The following is a 22,056-nucleotide window of genomic DNA, read 5'->3' as shown; positions in this document are numbered from 1 at the left end:
ACTAGCCTTGTGAGAGTTCGGGTAGCTTGGTGAAAACATACTTTAGGTTGCTCTTCACAGGCCCTCACCAGAGGACTTGCAGAAAATCACCCTAACAGTTAGGGTAGTGTAGCCCATTACCCTCTCCTGAGATTTCCTAGATCTTCGACTTCTGAATTACTGAGTGGTTCTTCATGTACTTCTGTATTTCAGCAAATGGTGGAAGTGCAGTACATGGTATCATGGTATGCTCCAGTAAGCAAGCTACCCCCTGGATGTAAACATGATTAGAAACAGGAACATGGTGCTGAAAAAAATACCTTTTAAAGTTTTACAGGGTTTTTAATAAATACAAGACATTTGTTTCCCCTTTTGCTATGTGTCTACTCCACCGAATTAAAGATAGTTAGCACTCACCAAAATCCTTGGAAAACTAGAATTAGAATGCGTGAATTGGGAGTGATTTCAACTAAAACCGTTTTAGAAAGCTTTGGTGATGGGAGGTTTTAATCAAATTTGCAAGTAGTGTAGATGACACACATAATGTTTTTGTAATAGACACCAAAATATGATGGAAGGAACGCTTTGAATTCGTTCTAACCATTGAAAGATTTCATTCCGTTATGATTCTGTCTGTCTATGCCATTACAGAAATGAAATTAAATTATTCATGTTAGAGTTCCATGTGCTATTTACCCATTCTTTACCCATTCACATGGTACATGACCTCTATGCACATCAAGACTATTTTGGATAGCTTGAATTTCACCAGTTCTTCTGCAGGTAATTAATAGCGGTTTGTCTTCCAGTCTCCTCATTGGCAAGTGGTGGAAGCCCTGGGATATGCTTTATCACAGCTCCTACAGGCCAAGGACGCTCCAGAGAACATTATACCGTAAGAAACTGATAATGCAATCATTTATGCATTGAGGGCAGTACAGGTTACCCTGTTACTGCTGGGAGATACTGGCTGAATGTTATGGGATATGTAATTATCATTGATCTATTTTGAAGTCCATATCTGTTCTGATGGGTATCAAAATCTTAAGTCAAGGTTGATTGTCACACTTGGTTAAATGTGCTAATGTGGTTGGTACACATCTGGATTTAGATTCTAGGAGATTGTCTACAGTATAAATCTTTACCGATGATACCAAGGAGACCTTTATCTAAACTTCAATGTTATCAAATGTCTCTTCTTTGATTATAGGTTTACAATCCACCTTAGCTGCACACACTGCATACTTTGGATGAGTAAATGGTAGCCAGTTGAAGAGGTGGGTTATAGCAATGTGAGCAGCGTGGAATGGGTATGGTTTGGTGATATAGGACGCAATGCAAGTTGACAACTGCTTGTCAACGTTGGGCTCCAAAATTATAACTGACATTTCTCGCAGTGGGACTTTTCAAGCAACTTAAATGTTAAGCTGCTTAGAAATGGTGGATTTAAGACTAATAGACACAAGGGCTTGGATTAACAGTACAGTTTAAAAAGCATATTGTAAATTGCATGTAAAGCATTTGAAAAAATGATGATTGACCATTGGAGAGCGTCAGGCTATTTTCTGTTTGTAAATATAGTACACAAAATATTAGTGAGGTCAGGGCATCTTTCTTATTATTTTACTGAATAGGTCAGATTAGTGAGGTAAGGACCTATTAAATACTACACTGTAATGGTTATAGATTAAGGATAGATGTATGTTTGTCCTGCCTGCTTCACCTGTTATCACCGCTAGAGGGAGCTGTTGCCTTGCGCATACAACAATAGAACTTGCAGGCGAACAAAATGTGTATTTCAACAATAATAGCATACAATTAGCTGCAGAAAAGGCCCAAGACAGGGATACCACTTTAACAGCATAATTCAAGTTGCATACACTAAGAAAATATGTAAAATAAAATGTAAAACATATAAACAGAAATTAATTTGATTAAGCACTATTTCTCTAACAGAAATTACTTTTTTTTCAATGAACTTACGTATTATGTAATTATTCATTGTAATATTTCTCAGTATGTATTATATCAATAATAATCTTCATGTACGTTTTAAACTTTATTTGACTTGATCTCATCTCTACTTCGAATCATGCTGCACATGAACTGTATCACTCTGACATCCCTCAACATTATATAGTTGAGTCCAAAACCCATAGGTGGAATCCAAGACAACGAGTAGCAGATACAACAATTGGCTGTATGAACTTTCAATGGATTCTGTGAGATTTTGTTTGAGGTTACTACTCCTCCACGTAAAATGAGCAAGATCCTTTACACATTTATTTTTCTATTTACATACATTATGTTAAAATACACCACATAATATATTTACACTCTGAAAATGTCTTCCTTTGCGCACATTAGCCTGTGTACAGGGGCTTTTCCACTAGTATATATAGGATTGGTTATTAATGTTGTCACAAGTCCCCTGCCTAGTTATGAGGACCAAAGGTGTGTGATGGTGGTGGTTTGGGGATAATCCCCTGATCACCCTTCCTTGGTGTCCAGCACAGGACAAGGGCCAATCACAGGAAATCCGGGTGGGACATTGCTGCTTACCTTGACTCTCCCCAGCCCCCAACCCCTGTAGGTTAGTGTGGGATGGTGCTGGTGACCTTGACCTGTTCCAGCCCTCTCCAGGTCAGTGTAAGCCAGATAGAGGAACTCTGACCCTCCCCACTAGGGAGCCGAAAGCCCTCCTGACAGATCTAAAGCCCTAGAAACAACAACACTTCGCTTTAGCTCAAGTCAATTCCGTTTACCCGACACTCGTAGCATTTGTTCTAATCTTGTTGCAACCCAACCGTCATATGAGATGTAATTTCAAAACTGCAGCGACAAGTTCTTTGAGCTTTGGAGGCCCATTCTTGATGCAATTTTGTAAGTTTATGACTTTCCTAACTTTCTCCTCAGAATCATATGACTCACCAAAAACACCCAACAAAGATGCTTTACACGTTTCGGAGACCTCTGCTTAATGCAATGTTGATCGTGTGTGGCTTTCTGACCATGGGTTTTCCCGTGTGTGACGTAAACATACCAATTCATAATCTCCCAGCAGAGCATTCCCATGCAGAGCAAAATATTGCAAATTCTTCATGACTGTGTTTTCTGAACAGTCAAGGCGTTTAAACCATTTGTTTGGAAAACCGTTCCAACTCTGAGGACCCAAGAGCCTTGGGTCCTAATAGGAAACCTTTGCAAACAGGGGTAGTAACCAATCCCAACCCTGGCCCAATTACAAGACACGTTGCAGATACTAACTCGCATCCCAGCCCAGGGGATGAAGAGAACTTTACAAAATCTAAGGAGCCCTGCCAGTGAGTGTGGGTTTCAGGAGACTAGAGTTTAGGGGTGACTGGTGATTGGAGAAAGTTGGAGAAAGTAGAGGATGGAGAGATAAAAGTGATTAGAGATGTAGCAGCAGTGGGGAGCAGGAGATGGTGTAAGAAAGGCATGGTATCAATGGTAAGACAGACACAAGTGACTACGGTTCAAGGGTGTTTATTGAACTTTCACGTGGGTGTGATAAACACCTATCTAAACCTAAATCTACAGATGGGAGCAAGCGACAACCATCAAATAATAATGCAGTCCTAGTGGAGTCTTGTCAAAATAAAAGGGCCTACACTAAAAACCTGTTGCCCGATAATTTACAAATAGTGTAGGGTAATGTTCATGAAAAAGAAAGAAGTGTTCACAAAATATGTCAGGATGTTCAGGCCGTTGGCCTCCCTTCCCCACGTTTTTAGCATGGGGCAAGGCAGTTCACTTGAGCAAAGCACACACTCTGGCTTCTGCGACACGAGGATAAGGTTCGATTTCCAGCAACAGTGTCTTTGGTGCCCAAGTCTCTCTTCTCATCAAAGTCTCTTGATTCAGAGTGCCTGATGTACAAAAAATAAGATACACTGTTCTTTTCTTCTTACAAGTATTTAACTCGGGTGCTCCACCGTGGATCCCCCTCAGCCGGGTTCGGATCCCTGTTATTTTACGACTGTTACTGCGGATCCCCCTCTTCTGTGCTCAGGTCCCTGATATTACAAAGTTCGGAGTATATTAGTTTTCTCGGTTGACTCTCGGTTCACCCCGGATCCCCCTCAGCCGGGCTCAGATCCTTTCCCTTTTCGATTTAGTCTCCCCCAGCCCGACTCGGACCAATTGTAGTTCCCCCTTGGTTTATCGAAGACTTTCGAATGTGTACAGGATTTAGCTTGACCCGTTTTACAATACAGTTGCCAAGTTGGATACCGAACAGAGACCTTCGAATGAGATCCCACGTGGCGTCGGACTACTCTGTATATGGTATCTCACTTGTCCTCCCAAAGTTCATTCACTCCTTTGGTTTCCAATTATATTCGCGTCGCTCATAACATGCGTTTCACACACTATCGCGTTTGGATTTCTTCATACAATGTTGCTGCTTGAAACCTAGGTTCAAACACAAGCTGGTTTGGTATCAGTCTCTCCAACTAACCGGCTGTGCTGTCTTTACTGGCGCTGCTTTGTTGTAGGAGCCAAGGACAGTACCACAGTGACAATAGCTCCTCACTGCCTCGGTTATCGCAGCGGGAGAGCCCCAGATACCTTCGGTGTACAGTACTGGTTTGTTCAGCTTTAGTTCCTGGTCTTAGTCTTCTTACTTTCCAAGGTTCGTGAAAATAACGGTCTTTAAAGGTCAAGGGTACTTCCCTCCTTGCAACCCTCTCTGGTCTCGCCGTCTTTCTCCTTGTATTAAACTGCCATCTTGGAACTACTATTTCCTCGTGTGCTTTTCCTCGCTCAGAATGTGCTTTCGTGCTCCGCCTTTTATCCGTGTGGGGAAGTGTGATGGAAGTCAGGTGTGTGTAATGATCAGTAATTGCCTGACCTTGCCTGATCATGGTATTGTGACATGTCAGGTATACGGCTCTGGTGTTAGTCCATTGTCGCTCACGGTGAACTGTCCGTGAGAAAATGTTTGTGTCGGGAAAGGGCGGGGGGGGTTGAGTTCCTAGGTATCCTACCTGGTAGGATGGGAAAAAGGTGTTACAAGGAAGGGGATACTGCGTCTCACCGTCCGGTGCCCCACTTCCACTCCCCGAAGACCCCTCATCCAGGTGATCCTCCCCCACTGGTCCACCCCCAGGAACTGGATCCAAAAGTGATGGCCGTGTCCTGGCCACTTGGATGACAGATGCCCGGGGTCTACCGGGTGAGGCACCTTCAGGTTTGTTACAGTGGTCAGAGCTGAGAGAATGAAGGATGTGGAAATTCCAAGGGTGCAGTAGGAAGTGGCAACAGGAGAATATATTGAAAGAGAAGTTGTGGATGTTGTAATATCAGGGCTGAAGGTGGTGCAGAGGATGTACAAGTGGTAACATTAGAAGAGGCGGTGGGAACAACAAGAGGTGGGATTGAGAAGGAAAAGAACATTTCAAATGTATTGTTTCCTCCATGTATTCCTCATCTTGTGATATTATCTCGCCAGCTTTGCTGCTTTGGAAAAAAGAAATCTTGGCAGAGGACGCTGTATGCAATGCCGTCCCGTCAATGGCCCTCGGGGGGCCTCCTTCGAGCGTCAACATAAATAGCACATGCAGCGCCTGTTGGCTTCAGTTCCGTTTTTTCGAAAGCTTTCACTTCGAGTGTTTAATTAGTTTTCTTCATAGAAAATGTCTTCATCTTCGACCCCAAAGTCTGGTTTTAAAAAATGCTACGACTGCGGGTCGAAGATGTCTATTACAGATCCTCACTGTGTCTGCCTGTGGTGTCTGGGCTCCGGGCAATGTCCCGATGACTGCGGGTCCTGTCAAGCCATGGCAGAGAAACCTCTCAGAGAACACAGAGGTAAACTGGCAGTGAGGAGGGTGGCTTCGAAGAAAGAAAAAGTCAGGCGAGTCTAGAGACTCCTCCCGGTGTAAAAAAATCAAAGAGGTCCCAATCGAGGAGTCGATCGAGGCAGTCTTCTTCTTCAAAGAAGGCGTAGAAGAGACGTCATAGGTCTCCCGCTTCATCATCCGATTCCTCTACTGAGGTAATCAGTTGCCCGACAAAATCAGATTCCCCAAGAAAATGGGATGTTTTTAGATCTGAAATGATGGAGATTTTCGAGAATGCAGCCTCGACCCCCTCGAAAGAATCGTGCAAGAGCCATGCCCTGTTCGCTCCTTCGGACGACCCAGGGAAGTCGAAGGCTACTACTTGAGCATGAAGCCGGCAATACGTACGTCGAGAGGGTGCTCGACCCGACAAGAAGTCGTCGAGAGTATCGACTCGGGAACCGAGTCCTTCTTCAATACCATCGAAGAAACGCAAATCGTCGAAGAACTCGATGGCTTTGTCGACTCCATCGGAGTCGAACATCTCGACGTCGAAGGCGATACCGAGTAAACCGGTGCCATTTTCAAAGCCATCGTCGACGGCCACTTTGACTTCATCGAAGCCTTTGCCCATTCAAGATAAGGTTTACAAACCTGTTCCAAAAAGTCCCATGTTCTCAATATATGAGGAGGATCAGCCCTCTGAAGAGTATTCCCCTCCTTTTGGGTTACAATTTGGCACTCAGAGTGCCCCTGAAGAGCTCATTAATCAAGAGTCCAAAATGAGAGACCTTTATGATTCTCTCCAGTCGGCTAGTGGTCTTGACACCTCATCAGAACTGGAATTTGGCAGGCCTAACCCTTCTGAACATGCGGATTCCAGCTATAGAAATCTCATGAGTAGGGTCACAGAATATATGGGTTGGAGCAGAGCTCCCCTTACATATGAACAGGATGATATGACAGACATCCTAGACCGAGGCCCTCGGAAGGACCCAATTTTGCCCTTCCACAAAGCCCTTCAGATGCAGGTCACTGCAAATTGGGAAGCCCTGGAATTTGGACCGGCAGTTCATAGAAACTTTGATAGGAAGTACAGGTCTTCCAGCCGCGATCCAGAATACCTGACCAAGCACCCCCCACCTGAGAGCTTGGTAGTTCAGTCTGCCACATCAACCAGGCAATCTGCTTATCCCTCTATCCCCCCAGATAGAGATGACAAAGTAGATGCCTGGGCACGTAAGGATTTCACATCAGGCAGCATGGCCTTTAAATCTACCAATGTCACCTGTACTCTCCCAAGATTCACTTATACCCTGTGGGACTGTGTTGCCATGGCGGCTGATCACATCCCGGAAGGTGAAGAAAGAGACCGCTTCCTGGCTATAGTTAAGGATGGAAAGGAGGCAATGGGAGAGTGTCTCCAGTCAGGATTGGATACTGCTGACAGCATCAGCAGATCCATGGCTGCTAGCACAGTACTAGGCATGTTTGCGTGGTTGAGGAAGTCGGGGTTTGCACCGGGCGTTCAAGTCAGACTACTCAACATGCCCTTTGACAGCTCGAGGTTGTTCGGCAGCAAGGCGGATGAGAGTCTGGAGAAGCTGCAGACCTCCAAGGCGGCAGCTAAATCCCTTAGCTCCTCCTTTCGACAACCTCAACAACCCTAGTCAGGCTCATCTTCCTGGAGGGGTCTTTCTTTTCGTTTCTATTCCTCAATTGGTAGAGGAAGGGGACAGGCCGTACAAAGGGGATAAAGAAGATTCCCTCGTGGTGGATGAGGAAGGGGTGTTAAATCAGCCCCAGCACTAGCAACTTTACACTCAGCCGCTTTTGCAGCTGCCTCTAAGCCACTCTGAGGCTTTGACCCACAAGACCCTGGTGGGAGGCAGAATTTCTCCACAATGAACGGATGGCAGGGCATTACTTCAGATGCTTGGGCAGTGGAAATGGTAGCCCAAGGTTACTGCCTTCCTTTTCAAAAAAGGCCTCAAGATCATCCATCGGGATCCTACTCTGTCAAAATTCTGGATCTGCTTCTTGTGCAGGAAATTTTAATCCTGCTAGATAAAGATGCAATAGAACATGTACCTGTAACGCAGAGGAACAAGTGTTGGTATTCCCCCTACTTTCTCAGTCCTCAGGACGGAGGAGTGAGACCCATCTTGGACTTAAGAAAATTGAATACGTTTCTCAGGAAGGACAAGTTCAAGATGGTTACCCTTTCTCAGATCCTTCAGGCTCCCCAACTCCAAGACTGGTTGGTATCATTGGACCTTCAGGATGCTTACTTTCATGTGCCAATCCATCTCAAGCACAGAAAGTACCTGAGGTTCGCAGTTGGTGGTTCTCATTATCAGTTTCGAGTTCTGCCATTCGGGCTGATATCCGACCTAAGGGTTTTCACCAAGTTGATGGCGGTAGTGGTAGCAAGTCTCAGGAGAGGGGGGATTCACGTCTACCCCTACTTGGACGATTGGCTGATCAGGGCTCGTTCACCCGAACAAGCACAGGAACATCTTAGTGTCACCTGCCACTCCCTTCACAGACTGGGCTTCTCCCTCAATTACAATATGATACCATTCCAAATACTCCAATTCATCGAGCAGTCCTAGATACTTCCTCAGGGAAAGCCTCGCCTCCCGAGGTGAGAGCTGAACACATTCAGCAGATAGTAGCAAAATTCCAGAATACCCAGCATCTTCTGGCCTTCGATTGTTTTGAGGTTGCTCGGTCTCATGGAAGCCTGCATTTTTCTGGTGCCAGAGGCCTGATTGAGAATGAGATTCACTCAATGGGCCCTCAGGACTCAGTGGTCCCAATTCTCAGGGAATATGTGAGATCAACTGCAAGTTCCGAGCAGAGTGGCTCAGGACCTATGGTGGGCTTGCAAAGACAACATTCTCAATGGAGAATCTTTTTGGCAACCATGGCCGGAGATAATGGTAGTGACGGATGCCTCACTCACGGGTTGGGGAGCCCACACGAACGAACTGACAATCAGCGGTCGTTGGTCTCCATCGGAGTCCAAACTACACATCAACCTGTTGGAGCTGAGGGCAATCAGGCTAGCACTGAAGGCCTTTCTGCCATCTGTACGGGGAAAGAACGTCCTGATATGGACGGACAACACTGTGGCCATTTACTACCTCAACAAGAGAGGAGGTGTAGGGTCACTGCCACTGTGCAGAGAGGCAATGCGGCTCTGGTTCTGGGTAACACAAGAAGGAATCTCTCTATCAGCAGTTCACCTATCCGCAGAGCAGAACACAGTGGCAGGATGCTCTGAGCAGACAGAGCACAGTCTCCCAGGAGTGCGAACTAGCTCAGGAAGTCCTTCAAGAGATCTTCACCCTTTGGGGGACCCCTCAAGTGGATCTGTTCGCGACAAGTACCAACTGGAAGGGCTAACTGTATTGCTCCAGGGAATTTCCCCCAAGAGGAGCTCTTGGAGACGCGTTTGTAGCGGCCTGGGAATTTCCACTCCTGTACGCGTTTCCTCCAGTCCCCGTCATTGCTCACGTGATCAGGAGGTTGAGAAAGTTCGGGAAATCCATGATCCTAATTGCTCCGAATTGGGCCAGGAGGGCGTGGTACCCAGACCTTCTGGACTTGTCCATCTGCCCTCCAATTTGTCTTCCACAAAGAGAGGACCTTCTCTCGCGAGAGGAAGATCGGGTTTTCCATTCAGAGTTCAAAACACTCATACTTCACGCATTGTTTCTGAGAGGCTGAGATACAAGGATTGGGACCTCCTGGATGATGTAATGGAGATTTTACTTTCGGCCAGAAGGCCAGTAACTAAATCCTTGTACCGGTGTTGTTGGAATACATTCCGTAACTGGTTCAAGGATAAGAATGTGGATCCATTCCAATGTGCCACACCTATAGTGCTTTCTTTCCTGTTGCATTTAGCCAATCTGGGGTTCCAGATTGGAACCATAAAAGGATACCTGGCAGCGCTTTTCATTTTTAAGAGCTCCTATTTCAAAATCCCCTTGATTGTACAATTTCTGAAGAGTCTTACTAATGTGTACCCTCCAGTCCCATTTAATGTACCTGTTTAGGATTTAAACCTTGTATTAACGTTCTTGTCATGTATCCCATTCAAGCCTTTACATTCGTGTCCTTAAGGCTCCTAACATTGAAAACAGTCATACTTATCGCAATAACATCAGCCCGCAGGTTAAGTGAGTTGCAGGTTCTTCATTGAAAGCCTCCTCATACTACTTTCTATAAAGATAAAGTCATCCTCAGGGTAAAACCATCATTTCTACTGTAGGTCATCTCTGAACTTCCATCTGTCGCAGAAGATAACGCTACCAACTTTCTATCCTCCTCCTCATTCAGGCAAAGAGGAAGAGAGACTACATAGGCTAGACTTGAAAAAAGGGCTCTAAGCTTTTACATTTCAATAATGACTATATTTCGCCAGGATGATCAACTTTTTATTGGGTATACCGGGCCCAAATTGGGCCTGGTAGTAACCAAATAAACCATATCCAGGTGGATCATACTGGCCATTGGAGAATGTTATAGAGTTGTGGGAAACAACCCGCCGGAAGGGCTAAGAGCTCATTCCACAAGGTGCATGGCAACGTCTGCGGCTCTCCAAAGAGGTGTCCCAATAAATGACATCTGTTCAGCAGCCACTTGGTCATCCATTCACAAATTTGTCAAACACTACTGTTTGGATTCTTCCTCCACTCAAGGAGGACTTTTCGCTAAGGCCGTTCTCCATTTGGTCAATGATTAAATTGATTGATACTCCCACCTCCAAATTATTACTGCTTTGTGAGTCGATCATAAGATGAGGAATACATGGGAGGACATAATCCATTAGAAGAACGAGTTACTTACCCCTGGTAACGTTCTTTCGATTGGATGTTCCTTCCACGTATTCCTCATTGCCCCTCCCAGCCTACCCTGCCGTACAATTTGCGTGTATTACACTCTGCGCTTTCTGAGAGCTTGAGGTCTTGGGTACGCCTGGTTAATGCCTCGAAAAAGGCCACGGGAAAAACAGAACTGAAGCCAACGGGCTCTGCATGCGCTATTTATGCTGACGCTGATGTCGACGCTCAACGGAGGCCCTCGAGGGACATCGACGCGACGGCATCGCATACAGCGCCCTCTGCCCTAAAAGTTTTTTCCGAAGCAACGAAGCTGGCAAGATATAATATCGCAAGATGAGGACTACGTGGGAGGAACATCCAAATGAAATGGGTGAGTAACTTTCTTCTGTAGTCAGCCCGAATAGGTACTTTACAGTCAGCTGGGTTGGCCCTCTGCAGGACCAGAACGTGGAATAAACAAGTCAGTACCAGAGGTTACATATAGAGAGGCAAAAGAGGAAGAAACAGTAGGGCTACCGGTTGGAACAAGCCAGAAGGGATACCTATCCAGCTCACCCTGCCAGCTAATCCACCCGACTTTCATGCTTGCAAAGCTATGCTTTAAAAAGTTCATCTTTGGGTAAAGGACCCTGGAAAACCTGCAACTAGGTGAAGTGCAGTTGGTTTTGGTAAACCCTAGAGCCCAAAACACCAAGGGAACTGAGATGGGGGAAATGAAACCTCTTTCTGGAACTGGAAAGACCGAGAAGGGCATTCAGAGCTAGGATGGCCAGGAAGGACATTGTGGGCTCCTGCCATAGGTGGAGAGTCTGAGTTAAGTCCAAGGAGGAGAACCCTACTCACCTTTTGGTTTTGGGAAGATCCAGTTTCTACTTTAAGTTGGCCCCTTGTGTAATGAATTCCCTAAATGAAAGTTAGAACTCAAATCTTGGGTTGAAGCGTACACAGACTTGTTTACAGAGAGCCCTGTGACAATGTGCGGTGAGAATGGAAAGACGATCCGTTCAGCTTTCAACATGATCAGCAGGTGGAGCGATTTCACCCTCAAAAAAATTACCAAAAAGGCAACCCTAGGTTCCCTATTTCAACAGACCACGTTTGGGGTCGATGGATAGTGGTGGGAAGTTCTTGAAGTTGTCAATTTACTTTTTTGCCAGAAACATGCAGACTTTCAGCCATTACAGCAATAGGTGAATAACACTTGTTATGGTTGCAGGTTGGTTTTGGACTCTGGTCTCCTACAGCACATTCTTCGCTTGGTCCAGTCCTACTCAGAAGTGGAGTTAGGATCAGCGGTAGAGTTTGCCTGGTGTCTTCATTACATCATTTGCAGGTAAATCATTTTATTTTCTCGTATTGCAGAACTGTTTATACTGTGGTATACATTAAATACTTGGGTGGGTTTTAGGAATATCAAAAGGTTCGACTGAAGGACCTTTGACTAAATGTCTTATCAAGTTAATGCTCTGCAAAGGCCAGTAGCACGTGGTCCGTAAGACATTTTTAATCTTCTCATTAGTTTTAATATATTTAATGCTACAGGAACAGTTGGGTATTTGAAGTTTTACTATCTCACCTCCATTATGAATATTGCCTTTCCCCCTTTTTGCCTTCTAATCTTTCCTATGACAATAATATTTCTTGCAACTTAGCTTCCAACTTTAGGGCCTATTTAAACTTCTCCCTAACATTCTGATGTTTCCTAGCTGTAGTATGACACATACATAAGTGTGATGCTTCTGTCCCCTATAGAGTTCCACTTAACTCATTGAGTGCCGTTGCTCCAGTCCCAAACTAAGGTCCCCTGATTGGACTGAATTGTAGTCTATCTATGCTGTGGCCTTCACCTCTCCCTTGCTTACCAGCGTGCATCATGCAACAACTCATTAAAAGCCAGATGGTCTAATTCTATTGATTGCTCTTGAATTCATACTTGGTTAAACTCCCAAATTTTTCTTGCGCTTTGCATGAGTTGCAAAAGCTGTAATTTTGTCTTAATCTGTGTACAACACTGTGAAGAGGGGCTTGCCTTGCATTGACATTACATTTATGAAATCTCATCTTCCAGGGCCTCCAATCTAAAAAGCGTGCCTATAATCGGGGGGGTATGTGCTCTCCATTCTACAATTGTATAGGACTCAATAATATGACAGTACTAGCTAGAAGTACCCGTTCTCTGCACAGATTCTGTAGACATGATAACACTTAATGATCCTGTTGGCTGCTGTTCAGAGTCGCTAATCGATTGATGTGCTTTGCAATATGAAGCAACCTGCACTGAGAATGGGCGTGTATGGCTGGCTCACATACCCTGGAGCAGGAGATGAGAGTTGGTGTGCTGCAACATACTTGGACCTTCTGTGTGCTCTCCCCACCTGTCGCCTCACCCTGGTACGGTGCAGTGCATTGATGTGCAAATTTCTCAGAAACGTTGCGTCCTAAGTCCTTGAAACGTGGTTTTCAAGGCCTTCGAGTTTTTTTTCTGGCTTCGAGACACTTATGTTTATGTTTATTGAATTTATATAGCGCTTTACAGATTAACAACAAGATACAACATTTTGAGAAGCTTATTGCAAACGTGAAACAAACCAGAAGTACAGTATATGGAACAATTTACTCAAGGGGAGGGGAGGAGGAGGGAGAGGGGGGAGGGGGAAGGTAGAGGGTATGAGAATCAGGATCGATGCTAGCAGGGTGGGAGATGGGGGGGGGGCAAAAGGGGGAGAGTCCCAGGTGGCCTCTTGCCCTCTAGGTGGCAGTGTCCAGTGAGGTCAGTGGGAGAAGGGGGAGGTGAGTGGAGGGGGGTAGGGGTTTGGGGAGGGGAGAGGGGGGTAAGGAGAGGGTTAGGGAGGGGAGTGGAGAAGAAGGGATTTCAGGGAGGAGCGGAAGGATGAGTAGGTGCGGATGGAGAGAGGTAGAGAATTCCAGTGGAGGGGGGCCACGAGTTGGAAGGAGCGGAAGCGCGAGGCGGCGCAAGGGGCAGGGGGTGCTGTGAGAAGGTAGAGATCAGCGGACCGGAGAGAACGGGAGGGATTCACTTAAAATGAGCTTTGTCCGATCCTTCTACGACCACATTGATGTTTTGCGGATTTCAGGCAACCATCTTGTGTGAAGGGGCTGAAATCTGGGGAAAGGGTTGGGGTGTCCAAATGTCATGTAACCAGTAATGTCCAGAGGGTCCTACCGCGTAGCTCTCCAAAATTTGATGCAGATTGGTGTAACGGTGTGGAATTGTATAAGGAACAAACTAACAGATTTTCTGCTTTATATATACACTAGCAGTTGTACCATTGCTTCGCATGGTAATTCCTACTAAAATTGAAAAGATTTAGACTAAGGTATATTTGTTATACTTTTTACATTTACATTTTTACACCATGGAACCTACCCACACGCCTAATTTCAGGTTTGTAGCATGTTGGGAAGTATTCTGAACCATTTTGAAAACACATGCACACGTGCACCCCCACACACACACACACACACACACACACACACATACACACACACACCCCCACACACACACACGCAACCCCCCACACACATGCACCCCCCCACACACGCACCCCCACGCCTCCCCCTAAGCACATGCACACACACACAACCCCCCACACACACGCACAAACACCCCCCCCACACACATGCACAACCCCTCCCCACACACACACACGGACAACCCCTCCCCCCACACACACACACACACACTCACGCACAAACCCTCCCCCCCACACACACACACACACACACACACATTTGATACCTTTTACATTGTCTAGAACATGGAACCTACCCAAATGTCACATTTGAGGTTTGGAGCATGTTGGGAAGTATGCTGAACATTTCGAACACACACACATATCCACAAATCTCCCCCGACCCAAAAAAAAAAATTAGACAATCCGGTATTTATATTCTATACTTTTTACATTATCTACATCATGGAACCTACCCACGTGCCAAATTTCAGGGTTGTAGCATGTTTTCGAAGAGACACATATCCACAAATTTCCTATATATATATATATATATATATATATATATATATATATATATATATATATATATATATATATATATATATTAGAACACTGACCACTTGAGGTCGATATGGCGAGCGGAAGGTTCTGAAAGAGATACTGACCACTTGAGGTCGATATGGCGAGCGGAAGGTTCTGAAAGAGATGATTATGCAAAAGAGCTAATAGAAGTACTTATTCTACGTTTAATAAGAAGAATCCCACCAAAGTGATTGCCTTGACCACACCATATAATCTCGAAGAGGTTTTAAATCAAGCAAAATAGGCAGCAAGAGCATATAGTTGCCATCACAGTGATTCTGTACTGACACCAAATAGGTTTCAAAGATGAAGCATGACATCAGCCTTCTGAGATCACAACTCTTTGTGCCACTTTTAAAAGTAGTACTTGTCCAACTGTCCATCATAACTTTGCTGCTGTTCTAACATTGAGGCAAGTATTGGCATTGTCACAAAATATTTTAAGTAGTATTTATTTTGGGGCATTCCTTATCATTTACAAAAAAAAGCAACCAACAAAGTTGCACAACAGTTTCTCGTCACTTCTCCCAGAGGGGGAGCCTCTTCCCGTGAGGCCAGGGAGTTGAGGCCGCTACCCGATAGTTTCCCTGGGGGTGGTACTCAGCGGGAGGATCTCATGGGGAGGGACTCCCCCTATCGCTGTGGTCTTCAAACTTTTTGATACCATGCGCCCCTACAGAACAATTATTGGGGGCCAGGCCCCCCCCCCCCCTAGTCGCATAAAGTGTAAATGTTAGTCGAAAGCAATGAGTTATTGCGTGCTGTAGGAAAGCCCCTAGATGCTCACATCAAACAAAATACAACCCACTACAGAAAAAAGGCCAAATACAAGTATTGCAAGTATAACAAGGTTTATTTCCACACAAAAATGGGATGCGCCAACAAAGAACTCTGCTGCCGCAGAACGTTCTGGCATAATCTGCATGAGCAGCACATTAAAAAGGTACACAGTGTCATCAGTGAAATCGTCACATACAGTGTAAACCTGTGCGGCTGGTTGTTGAGACCCTATGCATAGTTCACCTGCTCCATAGGGGATGCCTGCCCTCCTCAGGCCTCTTCTACACCTCTGCAGGGCGTACCTTTGATTTGTACTCCTCCCTGGAAGTCTTTCAAGGACGACAACCTTCTCCATATTGCCAATCTAAACTCTTGCTCAACTGTCGAACACTCCTCTGAGATCTGCCGCCTCCTGGAGGAACTTGAACTCTGTGTCCTTGGTCTCACCGAGACATGGTTCACGGCCAGCTCTGTCACGAGCTTTGACATTCTCCTCCCTGATGACTACAAGATCCTCTCCGTGCCCAGATCCAACCGCTCCCGAGGGGGTGTAGCCCTGATCTTCCCTGTGTGAATTCCTGCCTCTGTCATTCCTACGCAGGTCTACTTCTCTTTCTAATTCCTCATCTGTAGGCTCTCTCTCCCCTGGCCATTCCCTTACTGTGGCTACCATCTATCGGCCACCTGGTCAGATCTCCTCCTTCCTCTCTGAATGGGCGGACCTCTCCTCTTCCCTCCTGGTCTCAACCTCTCAACTCCTCCTTCTCAGAGACTTCAACATCCACCTGGATGCTTCCTGTCCTTTCAATGGACTCTTTCGTGATCGATCTCTTTCTTTCTCTCTCTCTTTCTCTTTGTCTTTCTCCCCCCCCCTTTTTCAGGCCAAGCCAACTCCAGCACTGTCACCTACCTTCTCGGTCATCTCACCCATGAAGCGTGCGTCAGTTGAGGCTTTCGCCGCCACCTTCTCACCCCCCCCCCTCCTCCTCCTCCTCTGGCTGACTCACATCCTGACATAGCCCTTTCCAAGCTCCACTCTGCTATATCTGATACTCTCGATGTTCTTGCCCCTGTCATGAGGATCCACTTGAAACCCAAATCCAAGTGCAACTCTTGGTATAACTGTGACCTTGTCACCCTTAAACGCAAGTGCAGGGTGGTTGAGAGGAAATGGCGTGCTTCCGGTACATCCTCTGACAAACTGGTGTGCCGCCTGCTCCAAAGGCAATACCGGCTCTCTGTCCGCACCAAGAAGAGAGCCCACATCCAAGCCTGAGTCTCCGCGGCATCTAACAACTCGGATGAACTCTTTAAAATCTGCAAGGAGCTAGCCAATCCTGCTGCAGTCTCTACCTCTCCTGTCCCCTCCCAGGCCCTCTGCACGGCCCTGGCTTCTCATTTCATCTCAAAAACTCAGGACATCCTGTCTTCTCTCTCTTCCTCTCCCCCTCCTCCCTCTACTCCCTACTCTTCCTCTGGCCCTTCTTTGGCCACCTCTCCCCCCTCCTTCTCTGCCTTTCCGCTGTTCTCCTCTGATGAGATTTCTAGACAAGTCTGATGTATGAAAGTCTCGTCAAAACAGGTTCACCCCTGTTCCTCCAAAAACATTAAGGACCACATTGACACCCTGGCTCCTGCTCTGGCTGATTTCTGCAACCACTCCTTCACCACTGTAGTCTTCCCCTTTCCCCTGAAGCACTCCTGTGTGCACCCTCTTCTTAAGAAACCCTCTGCCGTCCCTTCCTGCCCGGCTAACTATCGTCCAATCTCCATCACTCCTTTCCTTGGCAAACTTCTGGAAAAGCTGGCCATCTCCCAGCTTAATCTTCACACTGAATCTGTTGGTTGTCTCCATGAACATCAGTCTGGCTTCAGAGCTGCCAGAAGCACGGAAGCTGCTCTCCTGAACATCCGTGAAGACCTGCTCTCCAACCTTGACTCCAACACCCCCTGTGTCCTCATCTTAGTTGATCTATCTTCTGCCTTTGACACGGTCAACCATGCCATCCTGCTCGACCATCTACGTGATAACCCGGGCATCACTGATCAGGCCCTGGCTTGGCTGACCTCCTTCCTCTCCGATCGACCCTCCCAGGTCCAACTTGGTTCCTTCCTCTCCTCTCCTCTATCTCTATTTCTACCTGTGGTGTTCCCCAAGGGTCTAACCTCTCTCCCTGGCTGTTCAACCAATACCTGGCACTTCTTGCCTACCCCATTGCCGCTCTCTGCCCCAACTTTCAGTGCTATGAGGATGACACTCAACTCTTTTTCAGACTCCCTTCTGCCTCCTCTTCTCCTTTTCTCATCTCTGTCTGTCCGCCATCCAGGAGTGGTGTGCTGCCAATGATCTCTGCCTTAATGCCAGTAAGACAGAGATTCGTCTCATCGGCACACCTGCTCCCTCCTTTCCTGTCGCTCTCTGGCCGGCCTCTCTTGGCCCTCTTCCTGATCCCACCTGTGAGGCTAAAAACATTGGAGTCATCTTCTACTCCACACTTTCCTTCTCTCCTCACGTCTGACATCTAATAAGTCACACTACCAGCAGCACCTCCTCAGAGGTATTCTTCCTTTCCTCTCCTTCCCTCAGAAGCTCACTGTCTCCAGAGCTCTGGTTCTCTCTAGGATGGACTACTGCAATAGCCTCTTTCTAAATCTGCCTGCCTCTACTCTCCGCCCTCTGCAACTCATCCAAAATAGGACTGCGAGACTTGTCCTTGGACTCAAGCCCAGGGATTGCATCTCTCCAGGACTGAAATCTCTTCACTGGCTCCCAGTGGAGGCGAGGATTAAGTTCAAAACCCTCTGCATTATCCACAAGGGCTTCTGGGACCTGGGACCTCAATACCTTCAACACTCTCTTCCTAAATATCTGCCCTCTCAAACTCTTCGCGCATCCGCCTCCAACTCCCTCAGGGTCAGTCGCTTCTCCAGGCAGCGAGTTGGTGGTAGATCTTTCTTCTGCTGGGGCCTCCCTCTGGACCAGCCTCCCTGCCTCTGAAACTTGAGGAGAACCATCTCTGGTTCCGGAAGCACCTCAAGACCTTCCTCTTTGCTTCTGCTCTCTCTCCTCCTCTCCCCTGCTGGTCTCCTGGCTGAATCCGAATCTGCACTGGTTACCTGGCTGATCTCGGGCCCAGGTCCCCTCCCCGCCAGTTGCACACCTGCACTGCCCCATGGCGACCCTTGCACTTGGGGACTGTATCTGTATCCCTACAGCCCCCACTAGCACTTGACCCCTGATGTCTGCTCTAAACCTTGCACTTGCCACCAGCTGGCCACTTTTATTCATTGTCTTTATTTATTTTACTGTTATACTATGTACTGCACTGCCCCCTCTTCCCTATGTTCCCCTCCCTTGCCTCGTCGCGCCTTGAAACACTTGTGTATAAGCGCGTTATAAATGCCATATCATATCATATATATCATTGGTCCTAGCCCCGTCTGTCCATCATCTTCCACGTGGGTGATGCTGCATTCGTAATTGGTTCCAAGTCGGGTAATTATTTGCAAACTAAACAACACATCTCTATCTATGTAGCAGTGCACCTGATATGAGCAGACGGGCTAGGGGCATGGGGGTGGAAGCCGAGGTTGCACTAATTGACACACTTCACTCGTTCCCAGGCAGGCCTGCACTTCTCCAAGGTCTTCCACCCTCGTTCTGGGCTATAATTCCATCCCTCCCGCACCTCTCAGCACAAATCACGTGACCTAGATTTGAAGGCAGGAAAGCCCTGCTTTCTGATCTTTTTGATCGATCGGGGGCCTAACAGGTTTATGATCAGTAGTGTGGGGCTGGCTGGTAACTTGGAATTCAGAGGTCCTAAAGCTAGGGCCTTTGGGTGCTATAATTTAGGATTGGGACTGGTGGGGGTCAGAGGCCGTGCCCTCCTTCTCGTGGGATTGTACTGTACAAAAATACCCTTCTCCCATGGCCTTGCAGGGCACATTCTTCCCAGGGCGAAAAGGTTGGCAACTTTTTAGACAATAGGTTTATGGATCTCTGTAGCTCTGGCCTTTCTCATCAGTGCCCGGCAGTGCTCAGGATACAACCTATTGCTTTGCTCGTGTTCTCAGCATAGGCCTGGAGTGCTGACTACTGCGCTGTGTTTAAGCTTTGTGTTCCAATATGGCTGCTAATGAGTAAAATTGCTGCTATTCCCGGATGAACACTACATCTACAAAGCATGCAATAATGTAGTTGTGTAATAGCCTTTAAGAGCACCCCCTCCCCCATGCTCTCTTACATTACCTTTCACGGTCTTGGCCTTATTCTGAAGCGCTTGGGGGTGTGGGTAGATTGTCACCTTCCCAACATTCCCCCTTTCGTGAATTCTACATTAACAAACTCCCCAATAAGCCCATGATTATTTGTCCCCCGGTAACTTTCCTCCTCCAAACTCTCAGCCTCTAAGTAAGGCAGTGATCCCTCCTTTGGAAGCCATACTCTACATTTGTGAAGCAAACTATGTCCAGATTGGGCATACTCCTTAGAGGTATGAGTCATTTATATATACAGACCCCATCACCAGCTAGATCCACCCAGTGTTCTGTATAATGCTTGGGGTCAGGTGGGGGTTTGGTGATAGTGTCAGGAGGATGCAAGTGCTGCTCTATGACCACCATGCGTGGTTTGTTTGGGTCATCCGTTTGCACAGCACTGTCTCTTCTACCACGAGGTGCATTGGATACCCCAATTGAAACCATCATCATCATGGCACTGTTGGGTACTGCTTTGGCATAACATTGGAGTCCCAATTGGAAGGTGCAGAAAAGGACCAACACGAACATGATGACGGGCACCAGCTTTTTCACAATCGCCCCCATTCAGGATGGTGCATAAGCAAAAAGGTCATCCAACCAGTCATCCTCTTGTATACCGGCTTCAGTTTGCATGTGTGAGTTGAGGGTGTGCAGTGCTCCTATTATTTGCATCAGGGAGCCATTCTCTGCGTCGTCTGGTGGCACAAATGTGCAGCAGGAATTGACAATTGTTCAGCAAACCCCTCCTTCCATCGCCTTGAGCAGATCAACTACATATCTATTCTGGAGGGTCATCGGTCTTATGGCGCACATCTGGACCTTGATTGCGTTGAGGCCTTGTTCCGTGTTATTTGCCAGCTGTATGACCTCCCACCGCACAATTTGGAGCCACTTGGAATTTGCTGCTGTCTGAATGCCAAACAGTAGGATAGATGTGAAAAAGGTTTCTTCTTTGCTGAACATTATTTGTTTGAGCAGTTCAGAGGAGTCTTGAGACAGGTAATTCAATCTTCTTCTCCTGCACAGGTTTTGGTTCTTTTCATTTTTTGATAAGAAACTGAAGATGGGGGTCTGCGCCGGACTTCTGGCGGGCCCCCCCTATTGTTGCACTTGGGGTTGGGGCAAGCAAGTTCTTCGATCCCACTGTGAGGTGATATTCAGGGATCATGAGAAGGGCTGAGTGCATCACGGCCAGTGAGCAATAGCCCCTCTGATGCCGGGAGGTGCAAGAATGCCTGCTGTCCACACATCCAATATTAGTCCATTACTGCAGCAGTGCCTTTTTTTTAGGTCTGGAATGAACAATGTTTTATTACATCTTTGGTTGGCCCCTACGAAAACAGTTCCTTCGAATGGATTGTGTCCTCCAACGTATTCCTCATCTTAGATGCATTCAATCCAGCTTTAGCTGCTTCGGAAATTTCTCGGCAGAGGGCGCCGTGTGTCGATGTCGAGTCGAGGTCCCTCGAAGGCCTCCGTCGAGGGTGAAGTCATCGGGTATACAAGTAGCACGCGCGGTGCCCGTTGGCCTCCGTTCCGTTTTTCCGTAGTACGTGTATAGTTCTGTGACGCAGTTACTGAAGATATTCGATATGTCCTCGTCGTCTACCCAGACTACGACCCTGCGTTCGGGATACAAAAAGTGTAAATCCTGCGGTCCGAAAATGTCCATCACGGTCCCGCACCGAAAATGTCTGTGGTGCCTCGGTGAAGGCCACGACATGGAGGCCTGTACGAAGTGTCAGATTATGACGGGGAAGGCCTTGCGAGAAAGGAAGGGAAAACTGCAGGTAGGTCGAAAACCCGACCGAAAAGCCTCTAGCATCGAGTCGAGGTCCCATGAGGAGAAATCTCCTCGACCGGAAAGGCAAAAGCATCGGTCTAGGTCCCGAAGTGGTTCACACCGCTCTTCGTTTTCGATGAAAAAGTCCAAGAAAAGACGCCTCTAGTCTCCTTCCACCTCGTCCTCGGAAGAATCCCCAAAATGAATGAAATGCCCCACAAAACATTCTTCCTCCGAAGAATGGGAAGCATTCAGAATAAAAATGATGGAGGTGTTTGAAAAGGTTATGCCTCGGTCCGCGCCTTCTTCGGAAGCTAGCCGGGAGTGTTAACGTTCCGACACTCGTGCATCCTGGAGCCTGGGTGTGATCGAAGGAGAAAGGATCGGGATCCCTCTGGGACGCTGAGCGAGAAAGACCGCTTGAGTAGAGTCGATCGTTCGAGGTCACCAACGCCATCCGGAACCCGACACACCTCGAACGGTAAGTCTTCAAAGCGCCTCGACGCCCTCGAAGCCAGCTCCGTCGACGACCA

At 47.0% G+C, this 22,056-nt stretch overlaps 1 protein-coding gene across 4 annotated transcripts in view; it reads left to right on the top strand.

Moving 5' to 3' along the window:
* The window catches only part of TMCO6 (transmembrane and coiled-coil domains 6), a 459,096-nt gene that overhangs the window by 323,245 nt on the left and 113,795 nt on the right, over positions 1–22,056 (top strand). For all 4 annotated transcript variants that reach the window (XM_069654232.1, XM_069654231.1, XM_069654234.1 and 1 more), the window contains exons 7-8: positions 789–874; positions 11,856–11,972. In XM_069654232.1, the coding sequence (XP_069510333.1) occupies positions 789–874; positions 11,856–11,972 (203 nt within the window). The remainder of the gene's footprint in view (positions 1–788; positions 875–11,855; positions 11,973–22,056) is intronic.

The sequence above is a fragment of the Ambystoma mexicanum genome, chromosome 3q, assembly GCF_040938575.1.
Source record: "Ambystoma mexicanum isolate Mex_15411 chromosome 3q, UKY_AmexF1_1, whole genome shotgun sequence".
NCBI lineage: Eukaryota > Metazoa > Chordata > Amphibia > Caudata > Ambystomatidae > Ambystoma > Ambystoma mexicanum.
This window is presented reverse-complemented; position numbering and strand designations above follow the sequence as displayed.